This window comes from Propithecus coquereli, unplaced genomic scaffold, assembly GCF_000956105.1.
Source record: "Propithecus coquereli isolate 6110/MARCELLA unplaced genomic scaffold, Pcoq_1.0 Scaffold1327, whole genome shotgun sequence".
Taxonomy (NCBI): domain Eukaryota; kingdom Metazoa; phylum Chordata; class Mammalia; order Primates; family Indriidae; genus Propithecus; species Propithecus coquereli.
In genome coordinates, this window is record NW_012137492.1 from 33,067 (window position 1) to 56,976 (window position 23,910).

Here is a 23,910-nt window from a genome sequence, read left to right on the forward strand (position 1 = left end):
GTCTGGCCAGGGAGAGGGGCCAGGAAAGGGTCCCCAAAGGGCAGAGGGAGAAGCCAGGTCCTTCGTTCACTCCTCCACGCCCTCCACACTTCCTTGTGCTGAGCCCTGCAGGGCCTGGTGGGTGTGACGGGGCACAGACAGGGCCCCCCCTCCAGGAGCCACTGTCTAGTGGGAGGAGGGGACCCTCCATCACACTGAGGGAGAGTGACGAGAGATGCTCATGAGACCACCGAGGGGGCAGGGTGTCCCTGCGGGGGCGATCTGCGGGGTCACCTGCAATCCAGTGGCCTCCCTCCCATATTACCATCATGACATTTTAAGATGAGAAATGTGTTCCATGCAGAAGCATGTATACGTAGCTAGGAAACATGTCACAGCAGGCACCTGTGATTGAGCTCTCTGTCACTTCACACCACCTCATGCTAGACGCCGGGTTAGGCGTTTTGAAGATAAGATCCCCTAAACGCTCACCACGGCTTGGGGACTGGATTCATGATTCCTCTTTTGCTGATGAAGAAGCCGGAGCTCTGAGGCCTGCCCAGCGTCTCTACTGAGAGCTCCCGGCAGAGGCAGCCACGGCCGTCCATCTGCCTGCACCATGGCCACGGCTGCTGGAGGACTCGGAGCAATGCCTGGCAGCCTGGGCCCTGCCACCAACCTCTCACCCAGCTGGTGGGTTTGAATCCTGGCTCAGCCACTTGCCTGCTGTGTGACTCTGGGCAAGTCACTTAACCTCTCTGAGCTTCATCTTTCCATCCACACATAGAGAGAGTGATAGCGCCTGCTTCCTTGTGGCTCTGTGAGGATGAGTCAATGCAGGTACAGTGCTCGGAGCAGGCGTGGCACACGCTGAGCACCTGATAGATGTCACCACTGTTATTATCAGTCCTCCGATCTCAGAGCTCTTGCTACATCATCACTCTCGCAGGGGAAGCGAAGGGCCGGGGAAGTTACATTAAAGTGCCCGAAAGCCCCTGGCAGGGGTGGTGAGGAGGAGGGAGAGTTATGACTGGGCTCAGTCCCATGGTCCCCACAAAATGCTCGACATGCCCGGGAACATGAACCCAGCAGGGGAAAAAACGTAAGACGCGACCAAATAAATGCCCTGTCAAGGAAGGAAATATGCAATCAATTAACCGAGCCTCCCCGAACCTCTCCAATAATAATTAGGAGTGTCAGCCCAGCTCAGAGGAAATTGCCACGGTGAGGGCAAGGCCTGGCTGCTCCCCTGAGAACCCAAATGCAAGCGCACAGAGCCAGCCGCCCACTCGGTTCCCGGCGGGTTGCGGGACTCCGGCGTCTGCCTCCCCAGCCCTGCGCTGGCTGCGTGCGGAGCCAGCCACCCTGGGGCCTGGGCTGTCGCCCGTTTCCCTCAGTTGCGCACCAAGGAAGGGGCAGATCAGTGATCGGTGAGGGCTGAGGGGTCGTGCCATCCCCCGCACACCCTCACATTTGTGCATCGGACGAAAAGGAAACCGAGGCTCGGGCAGATTGTGTGACTGGCCAAGTCACTCTGTGGCTCTGTCACAGGCCCAGGTCTCTCGGTTCAGTGCCAGGCAGTGGCCCACCAACCGGGCCCTCTGACCAGGAATTCACTTCTCTGCATGTGAAATACGTACTGGCCCTAACTATGGAGGTGCTGCCTGGTGCCGTCCTGAAAGCTGGGGGCGCCAGAGGGACCAAGTCCTCATCCTCAGGGTGCTGGCGTCCGAGAAGCAAAAGTAACATGTGTACTCAGATCAATAAATGGGAGTCTTAGTGGAGAGTGGTCAATGCCGTGAAAACCCAACAAGCAAACACACCGGATCGATGGGTAAGAATGGCTGGGGGCCGAGGTGAGAACTGGGTAGAGGTCAGGCAGTCAGGAGGGCGTCTCTGCAGAGATGACATTTGATCTGAGACCTGGGTGGGGGAATAGCGTACCTGGCAGAGGAAAAGCATGAGCAAATGCCCTGAGGTGAGAGTAAGTTTGGTGAGAAGGCCAGGGTGACCAGAGGCTGGTGGTGAGGGACAGGGAGAGGGCGGGAGACAGGGCAGCCCAGGGGGATGGGGCTGAGCCTACGGGGTCTCCCAGGCCTGATTCTATCTGGCTTCTAGCCCAGATGAGGTTCCATACTCACTGAGTTCCACCCCAAGTGAGCGGGAAGCCCTTGGAAGGCTTTAGGCAGCAGGTGCCAAAATCGGATTTCCCTTTGGGAAGCTCAGTCTGGGCCGGGCGCGGTGGCTCACGCCTGTGATCCTAGCACTCCAGGAAGCTGAGGCAGGAGGATCGCTTGAGCTCAGGAGTTTGAGACCAGCCTGAGCAAGAGCAAGACCCCGTCTCTACTAAAAATAGAAAAATTAGCTGGGTGTGTTGGCGGTGCCTGTAGTCCCAGCTACTCGGGAGGCTGAAGCAGAAGGATCGCTTGAGCCCAGGAGTTGAAGGTTGCTGTGAGCTACAATGATGCCACTGCACTCTATCCTGGACAACAGAGTGAGACTCTGTCTCAAAAAAAGGAAAGAAAGAAAGAAAGCAAGCAAGCTCACTCCAGCTGACGGGCGGGTGGAGAAGGAGCCTGAGTATCGAGAGACTTCGAGGCACAGATGCACAGAGGAAGCTGAGGCTGTTGGGAGCTGGGGAGAAAATGACAGCCTTGGCTGGACCTAAGGAGGCCCGGCCCAGCTCCATCATTACTAGGCTGTGTGACCTTGAGTAAGTCATTCAACTTCTCTGTTCAGCTCTTTCCTTCTGGTAAAATGAGGAAGCCTGCTGCTGCCCTGCAGCCTTGTACGAGGTTGCTTCATCATCTCAGCTGAAGTCTGTTATTTGCAAACAGAGGCGATGGTGCCAGTTTTGCACAAAAGGCCTGATGATCCACCACCGAGATATCGCCACTGTCTCCATTAATGGCAAATTTTAGGTGACTTTTTTTTCTTGACTCAGGGTTAGCTCTGCAACAACCCATCGATCCATCCATCCATCCAACCATGCATCCATCCATCCATTCCCTACTGGCCTTACCGAGTGCCTACTGTGTCCTCAGCAGCGACCGTGGACAAGTCACTCAAGCTCTCCTCTGCTGCCCTCGCTCAGCCTCACGAGCCCCGCCCTTCACCCTCAATCCCACTGACCCTCACCCCCTGAAATGCAATTATCTTCCAAGGCAAAGCAGATTCTCCCAGGACAGGGGATTTTATCAGACTGCAATAATATACGAAAGAGGAGGTTTGAATCACCCCGAGCCAATCCTAACGTGAAGAAATACCACAGCGACAAATACTTTATTCTGAACTGTTTACTAAATTAGGTCTTTCCCGGACATTTTTAGCCTTCAATTTTTTTAATGCCGGCAATAAAACAGTTGCGTAATTAGCAATAAAGCTGACAGCCTGGTTGCTGACTTTTTACTTAGAGGTAAGAGGATAAGATGTGTGAGCGTGTGTGTGCACGTGTGTGGATATCTCCTAGCGGCTCTGGCTTTCTGACTGCGGATGTATAAATTATTTGCCGAATCAGCAGTTCCGCCCCCCAGGCTGCGGGTCAGGGAAGCTGCAGTGGACGCCGTGGACTGGGAGGGGTTCTTCTCGAGAAGTTAGAAGTCCAGTTTTGATTCTGTAGCTGCCTCGCTGTGTGACCTTGGGGAAGTAACCCACAGTCTCTGGGCCTTGGTTTCTCGCGTGGAGAGTGAGAGCGTTGGCCTCGGTGATGTCTAAAGGCTGCTGGCAAATCTTTCCTGAGTCTGGGAGGGGATGGTGGCTTTAAATAGCATCTGTGTGTTGGTGGCTCCCACATTTGTTCCTGTAGCCACAATTTCTCCCTTGCCCTGTGTTTCCATCGACCTACTTTGCTCGGGTGTCTAATGGACATTTCCAACCTGATCCAAACAGAACTTGTGAGTTCTGCCTCCCAACCCCAGTCCAAGCTGGTCCTCATGGGTCTCTCCATCTCAGGAAGGAGCCCCCCCCACCCAGATGTGATGGCCATGGCCCCAGGGGCCACCTTTAACTTCTCTCTCTCTCTGCTGTCCCCTGTTCCAGCCCGTGGGCGAGTCCTGCCAGCTCTGCTTCCTAATTCATCCCACCCTGCCTCTCCGCCTCCACCCTCCCTGTCCAGCCCCGCCACCCCCTCCTGCTTTGTCATTTAACACTGTAAACAAGATCAACATCAATGACTCCTCATCACTCTTAGAATACAGTCCGAACTCCCTCCAGTGACTCAGCACGTTCTACAACAGTGGTCCTCAAACTCGCCTGGGTGCTGGAGTCACCTTGGGCGACTTCACACACGATGCCTCTGCCCCTCGCTGTTGCTGAAGTTCTGATTCAGTGGGCTGGGGCTGGGGTGGGCATCGGGGGTGTTTAAAGCTCCCCGGGTGTTTCCAGCATGGACCATAGACCAGCAGCATCAGCCTCACCCAGGAAGTGACTGCAAATGCAGAGTCTCAGGCTGGTCCCAGGGACACTGAGCGAGAATCTGCATTTCAGCCATCAAGTTCCGGAAGCCTGCTCCAGGCTTGCAGGGCTCAGCGCCTCGCTCGGCCCCTGCGGACGTCCTTCTGCTCTTTGTTGACACGTGCAGCTTGCTCCTGTCTCAGCCCCCTGCTTCCCCTCTGCCGGGATGGTCACGCCCTGGCCTTAGCACGGCTGCTTCGTCCCCTTCGAAATCCAGGTGGCAGAGAGAGACACCCCCCACCCCCCTCACCTCTCCTTGCATTGCTGGCATGGCCCTGGGAATGTCTGCTCCCTGGGGACAGGGGCCTTTCCTCTCCCGTTCATCTCTGTCTCCCGATGTCTGCAGTTAACCCATGAACACTTCTTACATGACGAATGAATAATTAGGGCAAGCCCTTACTTGAGGTGGGCGAAACATGTCATGGGCGTGGCACTTCAGAGCTAATTTCCCACCACCTGCCCAGGCTGCTGCCTGACCCTGGGCTTGCAATTCCTGACGTTGATTCTGGGCGAACATGCTGTCGCTGGAAGGCCCCTGGTAAAAGGCAAGCCGCTACCCAGAGGACGGAACGGGTTACCCCAGCACCCCCCACCCCCACTCCATCAGCACAGGGCTCAGCCCCATTAGCTGGAGAGGCTGCCAGGGGAGGGAAGTTCTGCCTGACCTGAACGGGGAGCTCTCCCAGCTCTCGGGCAACTCACTCCCCTTCTCTGGGCCGAGCTTGAGCCCCACAAGTAGGGTCTGAGATCTGCACTGCACGGGATGGTCGTTAGGGTTTAAGCAGACAATGAATGGATGGGAAATAGTTTTCTGACTGTTTCAAATGATAATGCCACATTTGGATAACCTGCCAGCTCATTAATTCAACAAGCCTTTACTGAGCCCCTGTGCTGGGCACTGAGGACCGAGAGATGAAGAAGGGAGGGTCCGTAACCTTGAGAGCAAGACCCATCCTTGGTGACTGGGGGCCACAGGCAGGAGACCCCCCAGCCGCAGTACCCCAGTGCATCACCAGAGGGCAGCAGACAGCTTCACAAGCGCTTCCCTCCCCGGGGAGCCAGGGTGCGGGAGAAGGGTGTGTTCTGGGAGTCCCGGTGGCCTCCTTGGGGGTCTGGGGCAAACAGAGGATGGGGGCAGCTGTGTGGAGGAGGCTGCTCCATGGCCCCAACTCAAGAACCAACCAAGGAGAAGTACCCCGACCCTCCCCCAGATTGGAAACAGGGACCTCCTTGAAGCCCGTGGGGCTGCTGGGCACCGAGATCGGGGAGGTCTGGGGAGATTCTCTCCAAGCCAAGAGATGCGAGAACGCACAGGGGAGAGGACAAGAAGCATCGTGCGCGTCTGTGTGCGCGGAATGGGAGGCAAAGCTCCCAGATGAGGAGTGGGATATTGGGAGGGGGAGAAATGAAGAAAAGAAGAAAAGAACATCAAAGGCCACTGCAAGGCCAGGAAGGAAAGGAAGAGAGCATCCACCTTTGCCGGTGGGAGGAGGAGGGGATGGAGGAGGCGGTGCCTGTCCGGAGGACCAGCCTGTGTCTGCAGTACCGGGCCTGGGGAAGCATCCGCCCTGCCCAGCTGCTCATGACCGCGGTGGGGGCAGCAGATTTGTGAGTGGACAGTTGCCACCAGCCCCAAGAAGGCTGCAGAGAAATGCACAGTGCTCCCGAGCACAGCCAGCGCGATCGATCCTGCTGCCAGGGACAGGGGCCGGGAGGGCCGCTGGGCCGCGCAGGCCATCCGGGCTGGGCCTGGCGCACCGCTGGCTTCAAAAAGGCAGAGAAGGGCAGGCACCCCCTGGAAGAGGAGAGAAGAAGTGGGAAACTGAGAGGCCTCCACCAGGAGGGGAGGCAGGGAGAGAGAGAAGGCAGTGGGGGCAGGGGAGGGCGTCCCGCTCGATGGGGACCGAGGCAGGGCAGCCGAAGCGTGTTAGGTTAAACGGATTTCTCGACAAGTCAATGGCATTGATGCTGCCGGCCGAGGCGGCAGAGAAGGTGTAGGACACTGGCTTCCCAGGTCTCTCTCCCAGAGCCGGGAGTGGGCATCACTTGTTCTCCTTGGCTGTGGCACCCAGGAGCCTGGAACCGGGCAGGGTGTGGCTATTTTTAAGGTGGTGACAGATGCTGGCGGCTTCCAACTTGGAGGCACCAAGCATCCTGGGCCACAGGTCCTGTGCGTGTGTGCACACGTGTGTAGGGGGGTAGAGACAAGGTCACACGTTACTCTCCCACACTAAGTGACCTGAGTCTCCAGGACCTGGCCCTGGAACTGGCACAGGTTGGGCACTCAACTACTGTTTGTTGGATGAGCCTGCCCTCCATGGCCCAGGGACCCAACGAGTGGACATGGCGCCAACGGCCCATGGAGTGCCACAGCCTGGGTGTTAACCCAGGCTTCATTCTGCACAAGCTGTGTGACACTGGACATGTGACCACACCTCTCTGTTCTTCCATGTCATCATCTGTACAACAGGGTTCAGTGAGCCTGAGATCTGAGCTCCATGGGACGGTTGTTAGGGTTAAACCGCATGATGAGTGGGAAAGAGGCTGGCCGACGGTTTGAAATAACTCCACATTTGGGTATAACCCATCAGCCCATTGATTCACCAAGCCATTACTGAGGCCCTGGGCATCTATCCGAGGCCCTGGGCTGGGCACCGAGGGCCAGAGACGAGGGAGGAAGCAGCCCACCCTGGGAGACAAGACCTAGGAAGGAAGGCCGAGCATTGCTCTGGGGCCTGACACAGGGTGGGCCCCTCCCTAACCGGCGCTCTGGAGGTGGGAGGCCTGGGGTTGGGTCCAGCAGGCCTGCTGCCTGGAAAGCACGGGCACACTCCACCTTTGGGGAAGGTGCCATGGCCAGGGAGCTGTGGAAAGAGCATCTTGCTCCTGGCCCCCCGCCGCACCCCAAGGCAAGGGCTCCCTTCCCGAGAAGCTCGGCACAGGGGCTGGCACGCAGGTCAGCTGCCATCGCTCTGCTGATGACCTTGGGTGCCCGGGAGTGGGGCAGCCCAGGCTCTGGAGTTGCTGGGTGCCTGTGAGGTCGCTCTGGCCTCAGGGAGTGGACTTTGAGGTCGCCAGCTGGTCTAGCTATTTCGTCATCTTCAAATCAAAGGGGTTTGGACCCAGGGGCCTTAGAACAATTGCCTGTCCTCTGATAGCTACCAACAACACCTAGAATTATCTGTGCCTTGGAGCTTCCTGTTGAATTCTTCGGCCCCAGTCTGCACATCGGAGCGGGCGGAGGGCATCGTGCAGAACGGGCCTTTCCAGCTCTCACTGCCGATATCTTCACCTGGAAGACTTTTTAAAAACTGATTCCTGATTCCCTGAGCCCTGCTTCCAGCTCAAATCGAATTCTGTCTTGGTGGGGCCCAGGAATTGGTATTTTAAAGCCACTCCCAAGGTGATCCTGTTGCAGGTGGCTGGAGGCCTGGCCTGTGGCGTAGACACCGCCAGCGGGCGGCTTGTTGCTCAGGTGCTGTGTGATCGCACACGACTGAAAACTCCCCCCGCCCTCGCGTCTGAAACGCGCCCTGGTTTTGCGATGGGGACCAGGCTCCCACGTGGGCCCCAAGGCTGGGGTTTTCAGTTCTGATACGACTGCTATGAATGAAGTGTCGAGATGGGCTCAAGGTTATTCTTACAACGTCATTCCCGCTCACTCACACTCCCAGACGACTTCTGGGTGGGAGAGAGGAATGGTTTTACAGCAGGTCAGGAATGGGGGTGACCTCGGACAGTCAGTTCCACAGGGGCAGGGCCGGCGTCACTGCTGCCTGCGCCCAGCACGTGCCCAGCACAGAGTGTCTGCTGAGTGGTCAAGGGACCACGTGCAAAGCCGCACCTGCGAGGTATAGTTTGGAGGAACAGAGAGGCACAGTTCGTGATGACACGCAGAGGGGGAGGGGAGCTATCGAATCCAGACTTTCAAATCAGCAAGGGTCAGATGGCACTTCTCTTTGTTCCAACAGTGAAGAAAGAGTTCGCGCTGCACATTAATAGATGAAATTGCAGAAGGAACACTTAACTTTTCAAAGGGAAACAAACCCCTCTGTTCTTCGGACTAAACAGTTAATGTGCCTATTTAAAAATCAATCCCTTTTTTTTTTTCCATCTGAACAGACGCCAGAGAATCTTGGAGTGGCCTTGCCCCTACTTGGGCACTTTCTTAACGGCTGTGTCTGTGCACACCCGGTGCCCTCCGCCCGGAATATCTGCTCCCGGCTCCCCTTTGTCTAAGACCTACTTACGCCGCTAGAACCACTTCAAATGCCACCCTCGCCACGCTCTCCCGTGTCTGCCTGTCTGATTCATCACGGCATCACGACTGCATCTCTGTGACAGCCATCACTTTATTACTTGAATTGTTAGCTATTTATCTCCGTGTTTTATCTCCCCTTTCTCTCTTTTCATTCCACAAATATTTATTGTTCCTCTCGAAATGCCAAGTAGGTTCTGGGGTTACGGAGATGGAGCCGGGCCTTGGAGATGCTTCTAGGCTTCCCGGCGTGCTGGGGAGGGGGGGCTCGGGCTCGGCGGAGGCGGGGGCGGGTCGTGGCTGCCTCTGACACCCACCCCCTTTGGAGGCTGCGCTCGAAGCGCTCTGTCTGCGCTGCCGGCTGTGTGCGCGAACCGACGCGTCCCAGAGTAATAAAGGAAGTGGCATTTCTCTCGGTGTCCTCGGTCCTCAGTCCCTTTTTTCATTTACTGGGTCTCTTCCACATCCCCCCTCCCATGAACACGAGCAGGAAGGTGCAGCCGGGCCCACGCTCCCTCCGCACGGCCCTGGGCCCCGCCCGCCCAGCTGTTCTCATCACGTGCGGCTTCAGGGGAGGCACGTGTGCACGTGTACACGGGACACGAGAGCAGATCCCACACTGTCCCTGTGGAGGGCTCGGTCTTCCGTGCCTGGTGTCTCTGACCCGCCCTCTCCACTCGGACACCCCCCAGGGGAGAATTTGCAAAGCGCAGATCACGGCACACCTTAGCCATCGGTGGCCTGGGGCGCTGAGGATGAAGGTGGACCCGACTCCTTGTTGTCCGGCTCTGACCCGCCAGCCTTCTGGCCGCGCCTGGATGGCGCCGAGCTCCCTCTCACCTCAGACTCTGCGCTGCCTGTGCCCCTACCTGAGTGCCCTCCCTGCCCCCACCCTGCCTGAGTGGCTTCCTATGCTACAGACCTCTGCTTAGATGCCCCCTCCCACGGGAAGCTGTGCGGCCCCAGCTCCACTGTTCTGGTCGCGGCTGTCACGTTACCCGCACTCCGCGTCCGTGGGATCTGCACCTGCAGATTCAACTAACCACGGACTGAAGATACTTGGGAATAAAAAACAATAAAAAATAACAACATAGTACAACAACTATTTCCATAGAATTTACATCGTATGTATTACTATAAGTAACCTACGGATGATTGAAAGTATACGGAAGATTGTAGATTACATGCAAATAACGCACCATGCTGTAGCGGGGGCTTGAGCACCTGTGCATTTTGTATACTTGGGGGGCGGTGTCCTGGAACCCGTTCCCCGTGGATATGGAGAGACGACCGTACCTTATTCCTTCAGCACACTCATCACACACGGTAAATACGTTTCCTTATTATTTTAAGCATATACATATATATATATGCTTAAAATCTAAAAAATATATATTTTAAGCATATATATGTATATATTTTTTCTTTTTGAGACAGGGTCTCATTCTGTTGCCCTGGCTGGAGCACAGTGGCGTCATTACAACTCATTGAAACCTCAAACTCCTGGGCTCAAGCGATCCTCCTGCCTCAGCCTCCCGAGTAGCTGGGACTACGGGTGCCACGGCACCCGGCTAAATTTTCTGTTTTTAATAGAGACGGGGTCTTGCTCTTGCTCAGGCTGGTCTCGAACTCCTGATCTCAAGCCATCCTCCCACCTAGGCCTCTCGAAATGCTGGGATTACAGGCGTGAGCCACCGTGCCTGGACTATTTTAATATTTCTATAGTCTGTCTCTCCTCGCCCACTATCTTGAGGACCTCACAAGAGCAGGTCTGATTATGCCTGTTCGCCACTTTATCCCCATCATTGTCCCTGACATACAGTAATGACTCAGTTCCTTTCTGAGGAATGAATGATGCCAGTGTGGAGGGAAGGCCCGGGGTCCAGATGGTTCCATCCTAAGGCGTCTGGTTCACCCAGCAGTGGAGAGTGCTGCGCTGAAAGCACCATACTACAGCGTCTATCCCCGACCTGTTCACCCTACAGATACGTACAAATCATCCGCCAGGCGCTGTGCTGGGGGATAGGGGAATGCTGGTGAAGATCTCAGACCCAATCCCTGTCCTCACGGGGCTTCCAGTCCAGTTGGGGTGGTGGGGGCGAGGGCAGACTTTGAGGACACAGTGTCAGGCAGTGTGTCTGTGCAGTCAGGGCTGGCTTCCTGGAGGAAGTAGCATGTGAGCTGAAACTGCAAGGACGAGCAGGGCCTTGCTGGCAAAGAGAGGTGGACACAAGGTGTGCACAAGGTGCTCGAGGGACAGCAGCAGGTGGGGGTGGGAGCGCACTCAGCCCCTCAAGTCTAGATTCCCCTCACCAGTGACTCAGGGCCAGTGAGACCTGTCTGTGCTCCTTGTAACATCGTGGGCAGATCGAACGGGCCAGGGTCCTACGAGGGCTCTGGGAAGGGGAGGCACAGCGTGAGTGCGGGCAGGGGGTGTTGAAGGCCGCTGTGGTTCACCCTGACCTCCGAGGAGGCCACAGCTGCTGTCTGGAATGGCCACATTCTGCAGGTGAGAGGGTTCAGGACATGCTACCCAACATACGTGACCTTGGCATCGCGAATATTTTAAGCTGATGGAACTCGAGAAGCGGCAGGTGCAGGAAGGACTCTCTGACCTTCCCCTGAAGCAGGTCTCGAGGCCCTCACGTGAGAGGTGCCCTCCTACACCTGGAGGAAGGAAGCATCCCCATCTCCAAAGACAGAGGGACAGGGACCCCAGAGGACTCTAAGCGAGCAGCCTTGCTGAGTGTCCGTCCACCCGTCCACCGCCCCGGCTTGCACCGTCGTCCGACCGCATTCTTCCACGACTCCCCCTCATCACGCCTGCGTAACAAGCTGCGGGTTAACCGCTTCTCTGGGTTTTCATCTCCTTAGGAAGGCTCCAGCTCACGTAAAACGTATATGGCCTGGATTTGTATGCTCTTCTCTTGCTAACCAGTTCCAGGGGCCCCAGCTGAGAACCCACAAAGGCAGGAGGAAAAGGTGTTTTTCCTCCCTACACAAGGAAGAATGAGCTTCACCCGTGCTGGCAGTCTGCCCCTCAGCGGGGGATGCCCCAGTCCACTCGTACCTGTGCCCGGCCTGGTGCGGAACAGGTGACCAGGCCAAGGCAGGGGAGAGGGGGTAGGTGTGGAGGGTGACGGATGTCCAGGGGACCGTCACCTAGATCACACCCCTGCCCCACCTTTGGTGGCCCCCAAGAAGCAGACCCTGAGACACAGATTTGGGAGCGAAGGGTTTACATGGGCAAGGGTCCCAGGAAGCTGGTAGGATGAGCAGGAAGGAGGAGGAGCCAGTGCAGGTGCATTATCAAGGCGTTCCTGGGGCTGCTGAGCCGCCATCCCGCTGGGAAACTCTGGGGTAGGTGGGGCGTCCCACTGGGCGGGGGAGGGGGACCGGGGATTCCTCCATTTCCCATCAGCCATTGGTCCAGCTGCTCCCAGGGGACGTGAGCCCCCCAGCACTGCCCAACCACCCCGTGTGCAAGCCAAGTGGGCTCCCGCGGCCTGAGAAAGACTGGTCTTGAACTCCTGATCTCAAGCAATCCTCCCACCTAGGCCTCTGGAAATGCTGGGATTACAGGCGTGAGCCACCGTGCCTGGACTCAGGGGTGCTGGCACTGCCCCAGAGAGTGTGGGGTAAGAGGATGTGAGCCGGGTGCAACACCACGGGCCACATCTGCCTCCTCCCTACCAGGACGGCTCCTTCCTGCCCCCCGGGTCTCTGCGCAGGCGTGACCTTCCCTGGCACCGCACCGCACTTGCCCCTTCGTTACGCGCCATCATGGGGATTCGCATCTTTGTGTGCAATGACGTATTTATGTACTTCACTGCCTGTCTCCCCCACTAGGTCACAAAGCGGTGCCTTTCTTGTTCTCACTGTATCCCTGCACAGCTAGCACCATGCCAGGCTCCTAGTAGGTGCTCAATTAAATACCCTTCAAAGGAATAACTTCTTGCCAACTCCAGCCTGGGAGTTCTGGGTTCTGAGGCTCAGAACTAGAAAGGCTTTTGATAGCCGGGCCTCCGAAATGCTCAGAGGGGAGTGACCTGCCCAAGGTCATGCAACAGGAGTGCCACAGCTGCACTCCTGGGGGGTGGGGAAAAGCCCTGACGCCCCACCCGAACTCCGCCCTCCCGGACCCCACCAGTGGGAGGAAAAGCTCCCGGAGTCCCTGGGGCTCCGCTGGGCTACCCGGGAAATTGCTCTCTGCCAATTCTTGGTAATCTTCTTAGCCTCGTTCCCTCCCCACTTTCCCCAGCTGAAGAGGAAGTGGCTCAGACAGCTGTGGAGCTGGGACTCTCTGGTTGAGATGCATTAATTTGTAAATATCTTCATTTATATGTAAATGCGGAGTCCCAGCCCGCTGCCAGCCCTAACGGGGCTCTGCAGCCTCCCGGGCTCCCTGGTTGGTGGGTGGTAACTCTCCCCATCCCGTTAGATTCTAGGAGGTCTGCTCCTTCCTTCCCTCTCTCTGCGTGTTCAGCAAATAGGACAGCCCCGCGCCCTGGGCTGCTCTCTGCCTGGGAGACCAGCCCTGTGACCAAGCCCCAGGGAGAAGGCTGGGAGCAAAGAGCACTGGCCACGAGTCCTGAGACCCGGGCTTCAGTCGGTGGCGCTCTGTGACCTTGGGCAAGTCTCATGCCTTCTCTGGGCTTTGGCTTCCTCAACTGTAAAATAGGGAAGGCAGCACGGTAGAGGGGTAGAAAGAGATGGTTTGGGGCTTGACCAAGTTCATATCATGACGGGGACCTTAGGGCAAGTCCCTTGGCCTTGTTGAACTCTGACCCCTTTTGGAATAAAACCAGGGCTAGAGAAAATAATAATAATAATAATAATAACACCTGCCTGCCTTCGTGGGGTTGTTTGTGAGGATCGAAAGAGAAAGGATATAAAAAAAGGCTTTATGAGATTTGTTAAAAGGTGAGTTTTTCCGGTTTCGTGTTTTGCGGTGGGGGAAGGAGGGGTCGCTCTAGGTAATAACGGCAAACATGCACCGCTCAGCAGCCCTGCGCCAGCACTTTGCAGGAATTCGCCCGTCGGGTCCTGATGCTGCAGCGAGCTTCTTACTGTTGTCATTCCCGCTTGGGAAATGTACCAGCCCAAGATTTCACTAACGCAAGGAGGTGGAACAGGCAGGATTTGAACTCAGGCACTGGACATAGATTGCACTTAAATTCCGCAGCAATTGTACAAAGCCAAGCCTGTCCAGCCTGCTTTACAGGTGAGGAAACCGAAGCAGAGAGAGAGGTTAAGGCTCTCGTCTAAGATCACTCAGTGGGCAGTGGCGGAGCGGGACTTAAACCCAGGTCGTCTGGCACCAGGGATCGGGAGAGGATGGGGTTCAAGGAGTTGGCCTAGAGACCACACCTGTGGCAGTGGGTGGCTTAGAGGGGACAGAGGGGGGTGAGCGGTAGGAGAGGCTTCTCAGAGACTACGGTGACCAGGCAGGGGTGGCTGGGCAGCACCGGGTTTCCGGGAATCTTGGAGATGATCTGAGAGTTCCCTTGCTACAGAACCATCTGTGGCTTCCAGAATAGTTATTTTCTTCTCCAAAATGAGTTTTTACCTCCTTTTTCATCTTGATGGTACCTGGCTTGTCTTAGGTGTGCTTTAATATTTTAAGGCGCCTCGATTCCTTTCTGGAAGCGGGTCCGGGAGAAAGCGCGACTAGACGGATGGAGCCGTTTGTGAGGCCATTCACCCACCTCTTCAAACACCGCCGCGTCCACCTTCTCAGCACGGACCTGCCACGGCCGGAGAGCGGAGGACCAGCAAGGTCCTCCCGGGAGCACTCCCACCGTCCCGTTCTCACAAAAGCAGGCGGGGAGGACCAGATTCCCCGCGCAGGGCTGGACGCACCCTTTGCAATCTTACTGTCCCATGTTCCAGTTTTACCGTGAGGAAACGGAGGCCCAAAGGGGCCAAGGAGCGGACCGAGAGTCGTGCGCTCATTTTGCAGATTTCACTGTGCACCTACTGTGTGCCGGGCCCTGGGCCGGCAGCTGGGATGTGAAGTGAAGGGGGAGCATCCGCCTTGTCCTCCCGAAGCTCGTGGTCACAGAGAGAGAAACAACCCATGTTGGGGTTGTTGTCGGGGCTCAGAGCGTGAAGACAGCGAGGTACCAGGCGCTGACTGGGATGTCACAGCCCGCGAGTGACGGTGCCTCAGCTCACGCCACGCGGGCACCTCTCAGTGTGCCCAGCACAGCAGGGCCCTCCTGCAGCTTTGGCGTGGACTGCCACTTTCTGGCCCTGTGGTGGGAAAGCATGTGCGCAGAACCGTGCACTTTCAGTGCCGTGAAGCTGCTCCTCACGGACGCAGTGAGGGCCCCTCTTGAGGAGGGGTGGGTACCGGGGGAGTCACAGCCGTCCAGCTTTGGGGGATCAGTTCTGCTGGGGTGAGGGGCCCCATGGGTGGGCCTGCTTGAGTGGGGTTCTGAAGGCTGATGAGGAGTTTACCAGGTGACCAAAGAGAGAAAGGCCCTTCGAGAAGAGGGGACAGCCTGTGTAAGCATCAGAGAAGTGAAATAGGATTGGGGTCTTTTGGGGGTGTGTGTGAGGGGGTGGAGCCGTGGGCACCCACACACCTGGAAAACGGCAGGCCCTGGAGTGGGATCTAATTAGTTTGACTCTGGAAAACAGGGGTAGGGTAGAAATATCAAGTATCTCCGAGCTCGAGGTCTCTTCCCTCCCCATCCTGCTGCTTCTGACCTGGGAGTCCAGGGGTTTGGGGTCATTTTGCTTCCCAAGTTTGGGGCCCTTATGGCCTTGGAGCCCACAGGGAACAGTAGAATGTGTGGCGTGAGCTTCAGAGCCAGGCAGAGCTGCTTCGCCTCCCAGCTCTGTCATTCCAGGCTGTGTGACTTTAGGCACATGGCTTACCCTCTCTGGGCCTCAGTGTCCTCACTTGGGAATGGGGTTTGGAGAGCTCCCCCTGCAGGACTGTTGGAGGAGTTGGCTGAGGAGGCTAGACAGGGAGCTGTGGCCTGACCCCTTCCTGCCTCACGTCCCTCCAGGGGGTGGATCTGGCTTCTGCAAGCAGAGCCCCCAGCTCTGCCTTCCAAGCCCAAGAGCACAGGGATTGACGTGAAGGGCTGGAGACGCGCCCCTCCCAGCCCCTCCCCTGCGTCCTCCTCCCCCCGTCCCCCTACCCGGCCCTGGCCTCACCTCACGGTGGACTGGTACACCAGGTCCTCCCGCTTGCGGTAGTTCTCCATGTGCGAGTAGTTGGTGGAGAACATGGCATCAAAGGTAAAGATCTTCTGCTTGATGGTGCCACCATCCGTCACCTGCCGCAGAGCACAGAGACAGCCACAGGTGAGTGTTCAGCCGGCCCTGGCCACCCCCTTCCCCACTGTCCTGGAGAAGCTCTCGGTCATCACTGGCGCCCTCCCGCGGTGGAGGGGCATCATGCCCACTTTCCTGACGGGCAAACTGAGGCTCTGGAGGGCAGCCACTTCCTGAGGTCCCACAGCCAGGAAGGGGCAGAGCGGGCTCTTCTCCTCAGCCCTTTCCAGGCGCCAGGCGAACCCGCTCCTGCACCTGGGCTGTCTTGCCGAAGTGACCAGAAAGGCTCCAGGAGCTGCGGATAGGGCCGGAGAGTGTGACTGTGCTTTGCAGTCGGTCACGGGGTCACGGCCTGATCCCGAAGCCTTCCTTGGCCCAAGGAGAGAAGGGATGGGGAGCAGACCAGCAAGAAAGAGGACAGGGGAACTGGGGGCCAGGGGACAGTCAGGGGGCGAAGATCTCATGTAGAGGCAAACAAGCCAGATTGCAGTGATTTCAGATATTAATAAATCCTCTGAGGGGCCCAGGGAGGGCGACAGGGAGCCCAGAGGAAGGAGAGCCCCCGTCCTGGGGATAGGGTAGTCACAGAGGGCTTCCTGGAGGAAGTGATGTTTAAGTTGCCCTCTGAAAGAGTAGGGGCCAGCCTGGCAGAAGGTGGGAGCACTTGCCAGGCGGAAGGAGGGACAGCAGGAGCAAAGGCCCTGGCCGAGGCAGAAAGGAGCCCTGTGTGCTCGGGGAAAGTTCCCTGCAGAGCGCCTGAGAAAGGAGGCAGAACGAGGAGACGCTGGGCCGGGCAGAGAACCATGGGCAGATCGCGGAGGGCAGCCAGGCCCGAGGAGCTCCGCTTTCCTGGAGGCACATTCAGGTTCTACTCACAGGCTCCCTCTGGCCTTAGGGTGAGGACAATTCCAGCTGATCCTGCCCCTCTAGAAGTCCGGGGAGCCCCACCGCTGACGTGGGGGTGGAGAAAGGGACCTGCGGACCCTGGCCCTCCCCTGGCTGCCCTCAGGATGGGCCGGGAAGATGCTCGAAGTCCCCAGTTCACACCGGAACACGGAGGCCGGAGAAGGCAGGGCCTGGGGAGGTGATAATACGCCCGGCTACAAGATAAAGGCCACTCAGGCGTCCTGCTGTTCACAACTCGGACCCAAGGGTCCTGGGCTCCCAGCCACCGGCGTCCCACGTCCATGCTGCCTCCGGCTAATGAAAGTGTTACTCCACAGAGCAGCAAGGTATGTGTTGTCACTGTTTCAATTATTTATCTGTTTACTCGGCTGCAGTTTTCCGCTTGTCTCAGCAACTCTATTATAGACCGGGAGCTCGCAGCCTCCTGCCGCTCAGCTGGGCTCCACGCTAACAGCCTGCAACTGGGAGGCCTCATGCCTGGGCCTGGAGAAGTGGAATTAACTCCCTGCAGCTCTGCCTGGCGGAAGCGGGGGCGAGGGGGCTGGGCGAGCGGCGGCCAGGGACCCGTGTCTCGGAGGGGCTGGGCGGGGGGATGCAGCTTCTCCAGGCGAAGGCAGGGATTGGAGCACGGGTCCTTCGCCTGCCTGGGAGGACTGGCCCAGGGCACAGCCGCGCTCCTCTGGGCACCTCTGCACCCAAGCTGACTGGGACCACACCCGTCTAGCCTAAGGGGCGTGGCTACTGATCTAGGGGCCACAGACTCCACGCAATCCGGCCAGCGACCACTGAGTGCCAGCTGTGTGCCAGGCACAGGCTATATCTGTATTGGTCACCCTCCATAGACTGCAAGTGCCATGAAGAATAAGGTGGCCTCTGTCCATGCCAGGGATGGTTAGAATGATGGTAACGTACTCTCAAGCTCCGGGACCCTGAGGGGGATCAGCAGTGGGACTTCCCATTGCACTGTTTCTCCTTCCCTCTGGCTAAGCCCACACCCTCCCGTCTCTCCTAGGGGCTTGTCAACGCTCATGCCATCCCTCGTTTCCCCCTGAGGACTTGGTGCTTCTTGGCCATGTGCGTCTGTGCAGCGGGCAGGCAGGGAGCCACCACCTTTCCCCGGCCCCATCTGCAGAACGGGCCCAGCTCCCGCAACGGGACGACGGTGAGCGTGGAGGAAGAGTATTGGAGAGAGAAGAGGAGGAGGTGGACGCGCTGCCTCCTCTCTCCCAGGGGGACCCGCGCTGGCACCCGCCCCAAGAAAGACCCCTCCCCCAGACACCCCCGGCGTGATTCTGCGTCTGATGTCATAGCCTGGCAGAATGCCCCCCAGCTGACTGTGCCCGGCTTGGCACAGGGCCCGTGGTGGAGAAGAGGCCGTAGGTGGCTTGGCCACTCTTGGGATCAGAGCTTCCATCCCCCGACCTCTCAACGTCCCAGCTGGGGTGGACCCCATGACTCTGCAGGGGCTCCCCCCACACAGCTCCTCCGCCACACCTCCCACCCCTCCTCGTTCACTTGGCCTGGTGGGGCCACCAAAGTACCTTCAAACCAGGGCCTTCAACTGGGGGGACGATATTGCCCACCCTCCCCACCAGGAGACATTTGCGGCTGGGGGCGGGGGGAGTGGCTTTGTCCTGGCACTTAGCCCTGCTGACATCTTACGATGCCCAGGACAGCCCCAGCCCGAGAGAGTTACCTGGCCCCAAATGCCGACGCTGCCTACATTGAGAAACCCTGCTTTAGGCCCGTCCCATTGCGTGGCCCTACAATGTCCCCGGGAAGAAAGCAGAACAGACGCTAATTCTCCCATTTTGTAGATGAAGAAACTGAGGCTGGGAGAGGCAGAGTAACTCGGCGGAGGCCCCACCCGGGTTCTTGGCTCCCGGTCCAGGTTCCCACCCCATCACATCCCACCAGGCCGGACCCAACGCCGCCAGCATCCCCTTCTGCCCCAGGGGCCCAGGCCGCTCAGGACCTTCGAGCAGTTTTCTCGCGAAGTCGCGAAAGCGGAAGGCGTCCCACCGGCTCGCTCCTTCAAGCACAGCCTGTCTCCGGGCCTCGCCTCCCTTCAGGGGCTGCTTTTTTTATCTCCTCCTAAAACGCGGCAGCCCTTAGCGTCCCAATCTCAAATTTCACTCCATTTTTTTTATTACACAAAAGAGAAAAAAATCTGTCAGTAAAACTGTCTCCTCAAATTTATTCGCCGAGACTGAGGGTTTTACTACTAGGAAAATACACCCGCAGCCCACACGCTCACACGCGCACCCACACACCCCAGATAAGGCGCTGAAGAATTGGCCACGTCATAAATCCCCGTTTCAGGCTGGGAGACGGGGGGTTTCAAGGACGAGCCTGGTTCTCCTTCACGTCTTTTTCTCCGGGCCGTGTCAGGGGCCGTGCCGTCCGCCTGGGGAGTAAATAACTGCTTCTCATAGACCTGCCTCGGGCAGCGGGAGACGTGCTTATCTCAGCTCCGGGGCAGGGATGGGGAGGACAGGCCCCCGGCCCAGGTCGCCGTAGCCGTACCCAGCCTCCCTCGGCCTCGGCAAAGTAGAGGAGCAGGGATGCGCGGCAGGCCCGGGTCGCAGGCCAGTGGGCGAGCCGCTATCTGCAGGTCAGTCGTTCCGAGGTTCCCGGTGGTTAGAGGATCCGAGACAGAGGCTGGGTGGGAGTGGGGAGGTGATCGCGAGCTGTGGGCAGAAGGTGCGGCGGCTGTGCCGAAGACACCTTCCCTTTAATTCTAGAAACATTTCCCCGGGCCTGAGGCATGCAGGCACCATTCCAGGCCCCATGGGAGAGAAAGAAAGAAATTTCAGACATAGTTGCAGCCTATCCACGTCTGGCAGGAGAGGCATATAGCCCACCATCAGCTGAGAGACCAGAGGCAGTTAAGAAAATGGCCACAGCAACAGGTGTTCCCCAAGTGTTATCCAATGAGGCTCTGACGCTTGTGTAGGAGCCAAGAATTCCTTTGGATGGAGGGGTGATCGTGGAAGGCTTTCTGGAGGAGGTGGGCTCTTTTCAGGGAATGCTTAGTCCTACCCGGCTCTTCCTGCCTCTGGGAGGCTTTTGTGCATGAAGCGAGACTGATTTCCTCTACCTCTAGTTGCAGTCTTCATTTCTGTTACTACCTTTGTACTCTTGAAGAACTCATTTCACCTCTCCTGGCGTCAGTTTCCCCATCTGTGAAATGGGGATAGTGCAGTGCGCCTCCTCGTGAGGAGCAAACGCGATGGGGCTTGCTCAGAGGACCTGTGCGTGGCGAGCACTCCAAAGCACTAACTCGTTTCTGGGCTACGTCTTTTCCTGGATCCCTCCACACCCTCTAGGCCTGAGCTAGAGAGCAGACACTGTTTCTTGCTAAAAAGCCAGGGAGGGCAGAAAATCAATACGTGAAAGAAGGGGGTCCATGCCCAGAGAGGGAGGCAGGTGGGAGGTGCCAGAAGGCTGGATGGTGTCTGTAAGGAGCAGAAGGGCAAGCAGGGCCTGGGAACTTGCCAGTAGCTGCTATGACAGGGATGCTCTGAGCAAGCACTCGGTCACCGTCAAAGGCACTCAGGGATGGAACGGTATGTTTACAGTGGGTAGTGATCTCCCTGTCACCAGAGGCATGTAAGTGACAGTTAGATAATGCTTGGTAGAGAGCCAACGAAACTAGACAGAGTTTGTGTCTAACTCTGTGAGGTTCTGTCTCTCTGTGTTCATCTGGGCTATTAGGACATCTTCTCACAACATTTTAGCTTCTCTTGGGCCTGCTGCCCAAAGTCAACTCCATCCCCGCTTCAGGGGCTCGGAGAGGTTCTCAGGGCGCCACGGCGGGCAGGGCCTGCCAGGCCAGGGCAGACAGATAACCGCAAAGCTGACAGGGCAGACCAGGTTCTGTCTTGGGAAGCCGCACCCAGAGGACATGTGGGTTTTCCCTCTCCCAGAGACAGAGGTGCTTCTGCAATGAATGACTTCATTCATTCGTATTCAACAGATTTTTATTGAACAAATAAATAGGCTCTTGAATGTGAGCTACTCCTAGAACACAAGCTCTACGAGGGCAGGTCTTTATCTGTCCTGTCCTTTGTCCTGCCCTGGAGTTCAGCACGTAAGACTCATTCGATACATATCTGTCGAATGAATAAATGAATGAATGAATGAATGAGTTGAGTCCTTCCCGCGTGCCAGGCACTGGGACTGCCATGAAGAACGGGGAAAACACCTGCTGCTCCGCAGTACAGACCGGCCCCAGGACATTCGCTGACCCTGATCTGCCTGGTGGGACAGCCCCTGGGCCGATGCTCCAAAAGGAACCAGCAGAGTCGCTCCTTCCTAGAGCTCGCGGCAGCAGTGCCATTCCGTGCTAGAAAACATCCTCACCGTGCAACGGGCACACCCGGCCCAGACAGGACAGGCTGCACCTGGTTACGCAAGAGTCCGAGTCCTAACCAGCGCTACGCAGGCCTGACAACGCGCGGTCCCCACCTGCCTAATGTCCTTGCCTCCCCCGGACCGCGAGCTCCAGGGCCTGTGTGCCCCAGTGCCCAGTACAGCGCCAGGCACACGGAGGGCTGTGGGATAAATGGATCATCCCGGGAGACACGCGTCATCACCCCCATTTTGCAGATGAAGGAAGCGCGGCCAAGGAAGAGGCAGGTGAGCTGCCCAAGGTCGCGCAGTGGAGAACAGTGGCCCCGACCCCTCGGCACGGAGGAGTCGAAAGGAGGGAAACGTGCAGAGGCCCTCGGTTCAGATCCCAGTTCTGCCGCTCAGTGTGCTGCTGTGTGACCCTGGAGAGGTCTCTGTGCCTCAGCTTCCCCATCTGCAAAATGGGAAAGATCACACCTACCTGTAACTACGGCACCTGTGTGAGAATTCAGGGCATACGCGTGCACACCCAGAGAGCCCAGGGGATTGGTTGGCACGTGGTAACGATGACAGTGATGGATACGACAGTCGCTAGCGTTCATCGCGTGCTCGCTAGGTGCCAGGCATGGCTTGCAAACATCAACTCACGTAATCGTAACAGAAAGCGTTCGATGCATAGTAGCCGTTATTTATTTTTACTTAAGTCCAAAGTAGGGAGGTTGGTGAGGGAGGGCCGAGGTTGGTGGCGGCAGCGGGCCGTGACAGGTTCTTAAGAATGGATGGTCTTTTCATCTTCATCCCGACAGCATCTCAGCCACAAATTCCCCAAATGACCAGCAACACTGTGTGGATGTTTCCAAGAGGAGGAAAGCTGGATTCTAAGTCCCAAAGGTTGTCTCTGCACTGCTCTTCTTTCCGGACCTCAGTTTCCCTAAATGTTCCATGAGGAAATCGGGGGCACGGTGGCCTCTGAGGACTCTTTCTACCCTGAATATTTCTACCCACAATATTCTGGTTCTAGAACAGCCAGTCCGAGAGACTTCTCATGCCCCTGAGTCTGCTGGACCCCATCGCAGGCCTCAGCTGTCCCCACCCTACCCCACCCCCGGCAAATCTGGCCGCAGTCAGGCCAGGCCGCTTTTCAAGTGAAGCCACCAAAGCGTGGCCAGTGAACTTAGTCCAGCCAGCAGTGTAAGAGCCTGCCACCGGCCGGGCTGTTTAATTTGAAAAACAAATAAGTCTCCGACTTCAGCTGCCTCACCAACGTCCCCGGGTGCCGTCATCCGAAAAAGGAAAAAAAAAAAAAGAAAGGGGGAAAAGTCACCTCCCCGCACCCTCCCAACCTCCTCTTTGTGTTCCACAAAACCAATTACAGGTTGGAAATAGCTGTAATAAACTTGATATCCCACTTACGGGCCAATCCCGCCGCGGCTGGGAAGTGTAATAGTGGCAGAGAGTGAAAACTGCCGGTGTATTTTGCCGGAGCTGTTTAAATTGCCTGCCTACATTATCCCAACTCCTCTCCAGCCGGGAGGGAATTTGCCCTCCTGGGAATGGAGCAGCTGAGGTCTCTGTGTCCGGGCAGCGAGAGGGAATGTTTGCAACGAGGGTTTTAATCAACCGATTAGATACGGAGCAGTGGATGGCGCCTGGGATCTTGCGTCAGCCCGGCCCAGGTTCAAATCCCAGCTCGGGCAAGTCACGCCCCCTGGCTGTGAACAGGCAAGCACGACGCCCATGTCACAGAGCAGCTGGGGGAAAGCCACTAATAAATTAGATAACGCGAGTGACAAATGTGCGCTAGGAGGAGGCCCGGTTCTACAGTGGGTTATGACGCAAGTCACCGATTGCCTCTGAGCCTCAGTTTCCTCATCTGTACAATGGGGGAAGTTGATTGAACTTTTGCCCCAGAGTTGTTAGAAATACTAAAAGGAACGTATGTACGCAAAAGCATCTTGCAAAATGTGAAGGGAAGTGGACACGACTATTAGCGTGAATTTACTGTCCGGTGCCTAGACTGTGGAAGGGGATGAAGAGTAAATCTAGAAACTTCTGCCATGCACCTGTCACTTGAGGGTCCCTTGCCCATTCACACAACCCAAGAGCCTAGCATGGGGACTGGCACATAGTACGTTTTTAATGTACGTCTGTGGAATGCATAAAGGAGTCGGTGAATGAAAGAATGGACTCCCAGGCCAGTTAGCAGACCTGTCCCCACCCCAGCCACTCAGAAACTACACCAAGAAAGCTCCCTCCGAGGCTGGGCATGAAGATGGCACTGGATCAAGAAGGGCTCCTAAAGAGTTTGCAAAGATCAAGTCGACCCCAGGGCTCGAGCTCGCGCCGCCTGTGCATTCGAGTGCGTTTATCCACTGAGCTCCTTCCACGAGCCGTGCTCGGTGCTGGGAGCACAGCTGTGGACACAGCAGATGAGGACAGTGAAGAGACTTACTCATCCCTTTTAATTTTCTGAAACCTGTGCTTTCCGATTCTCCCAGCAGAACCTGGAGCCCAGGAGGGATGGGACTTCATCCTGGTCAACGTGTCCTCCACTCTACAACACAGTCCAGGACACAGAGGACCCTCACTCCATATTTTTTATAGAAATGAACATCTTTTTTTAAAAAACGCAAAAACTGTGGCCAGAGAAGGGATGCCACTAGCCCAGGCTG

At 57.1% G+C, this 23,910-nt stretch overlaps 1 protein-coding gene across 1 annotated transcript in view; it reads right to left on the reverse strand.

Moving 5' to 3' along the window:
* LOC105805777 (immunoglobulin superfamily member 21-like) overlaps nt 1–23,910 on the reverse strand; it is a gene marked incomplete at its 3' end in the record, with an annotated part of 100,492 nt that overhangs the window by 24,483 nt on the left and 52,099 nt on the right. Inside the window, exon 3 of the mRNA XM_012638734.1 lies at nt 15,860–15,981. Coding sequence (XP_012494188.1) covers nt 15,860–15,981 — 122 coding nt within the window. The remainder of the gene's footprint in view (nt 1–15,859; nt 15,982–23,910) is intronic.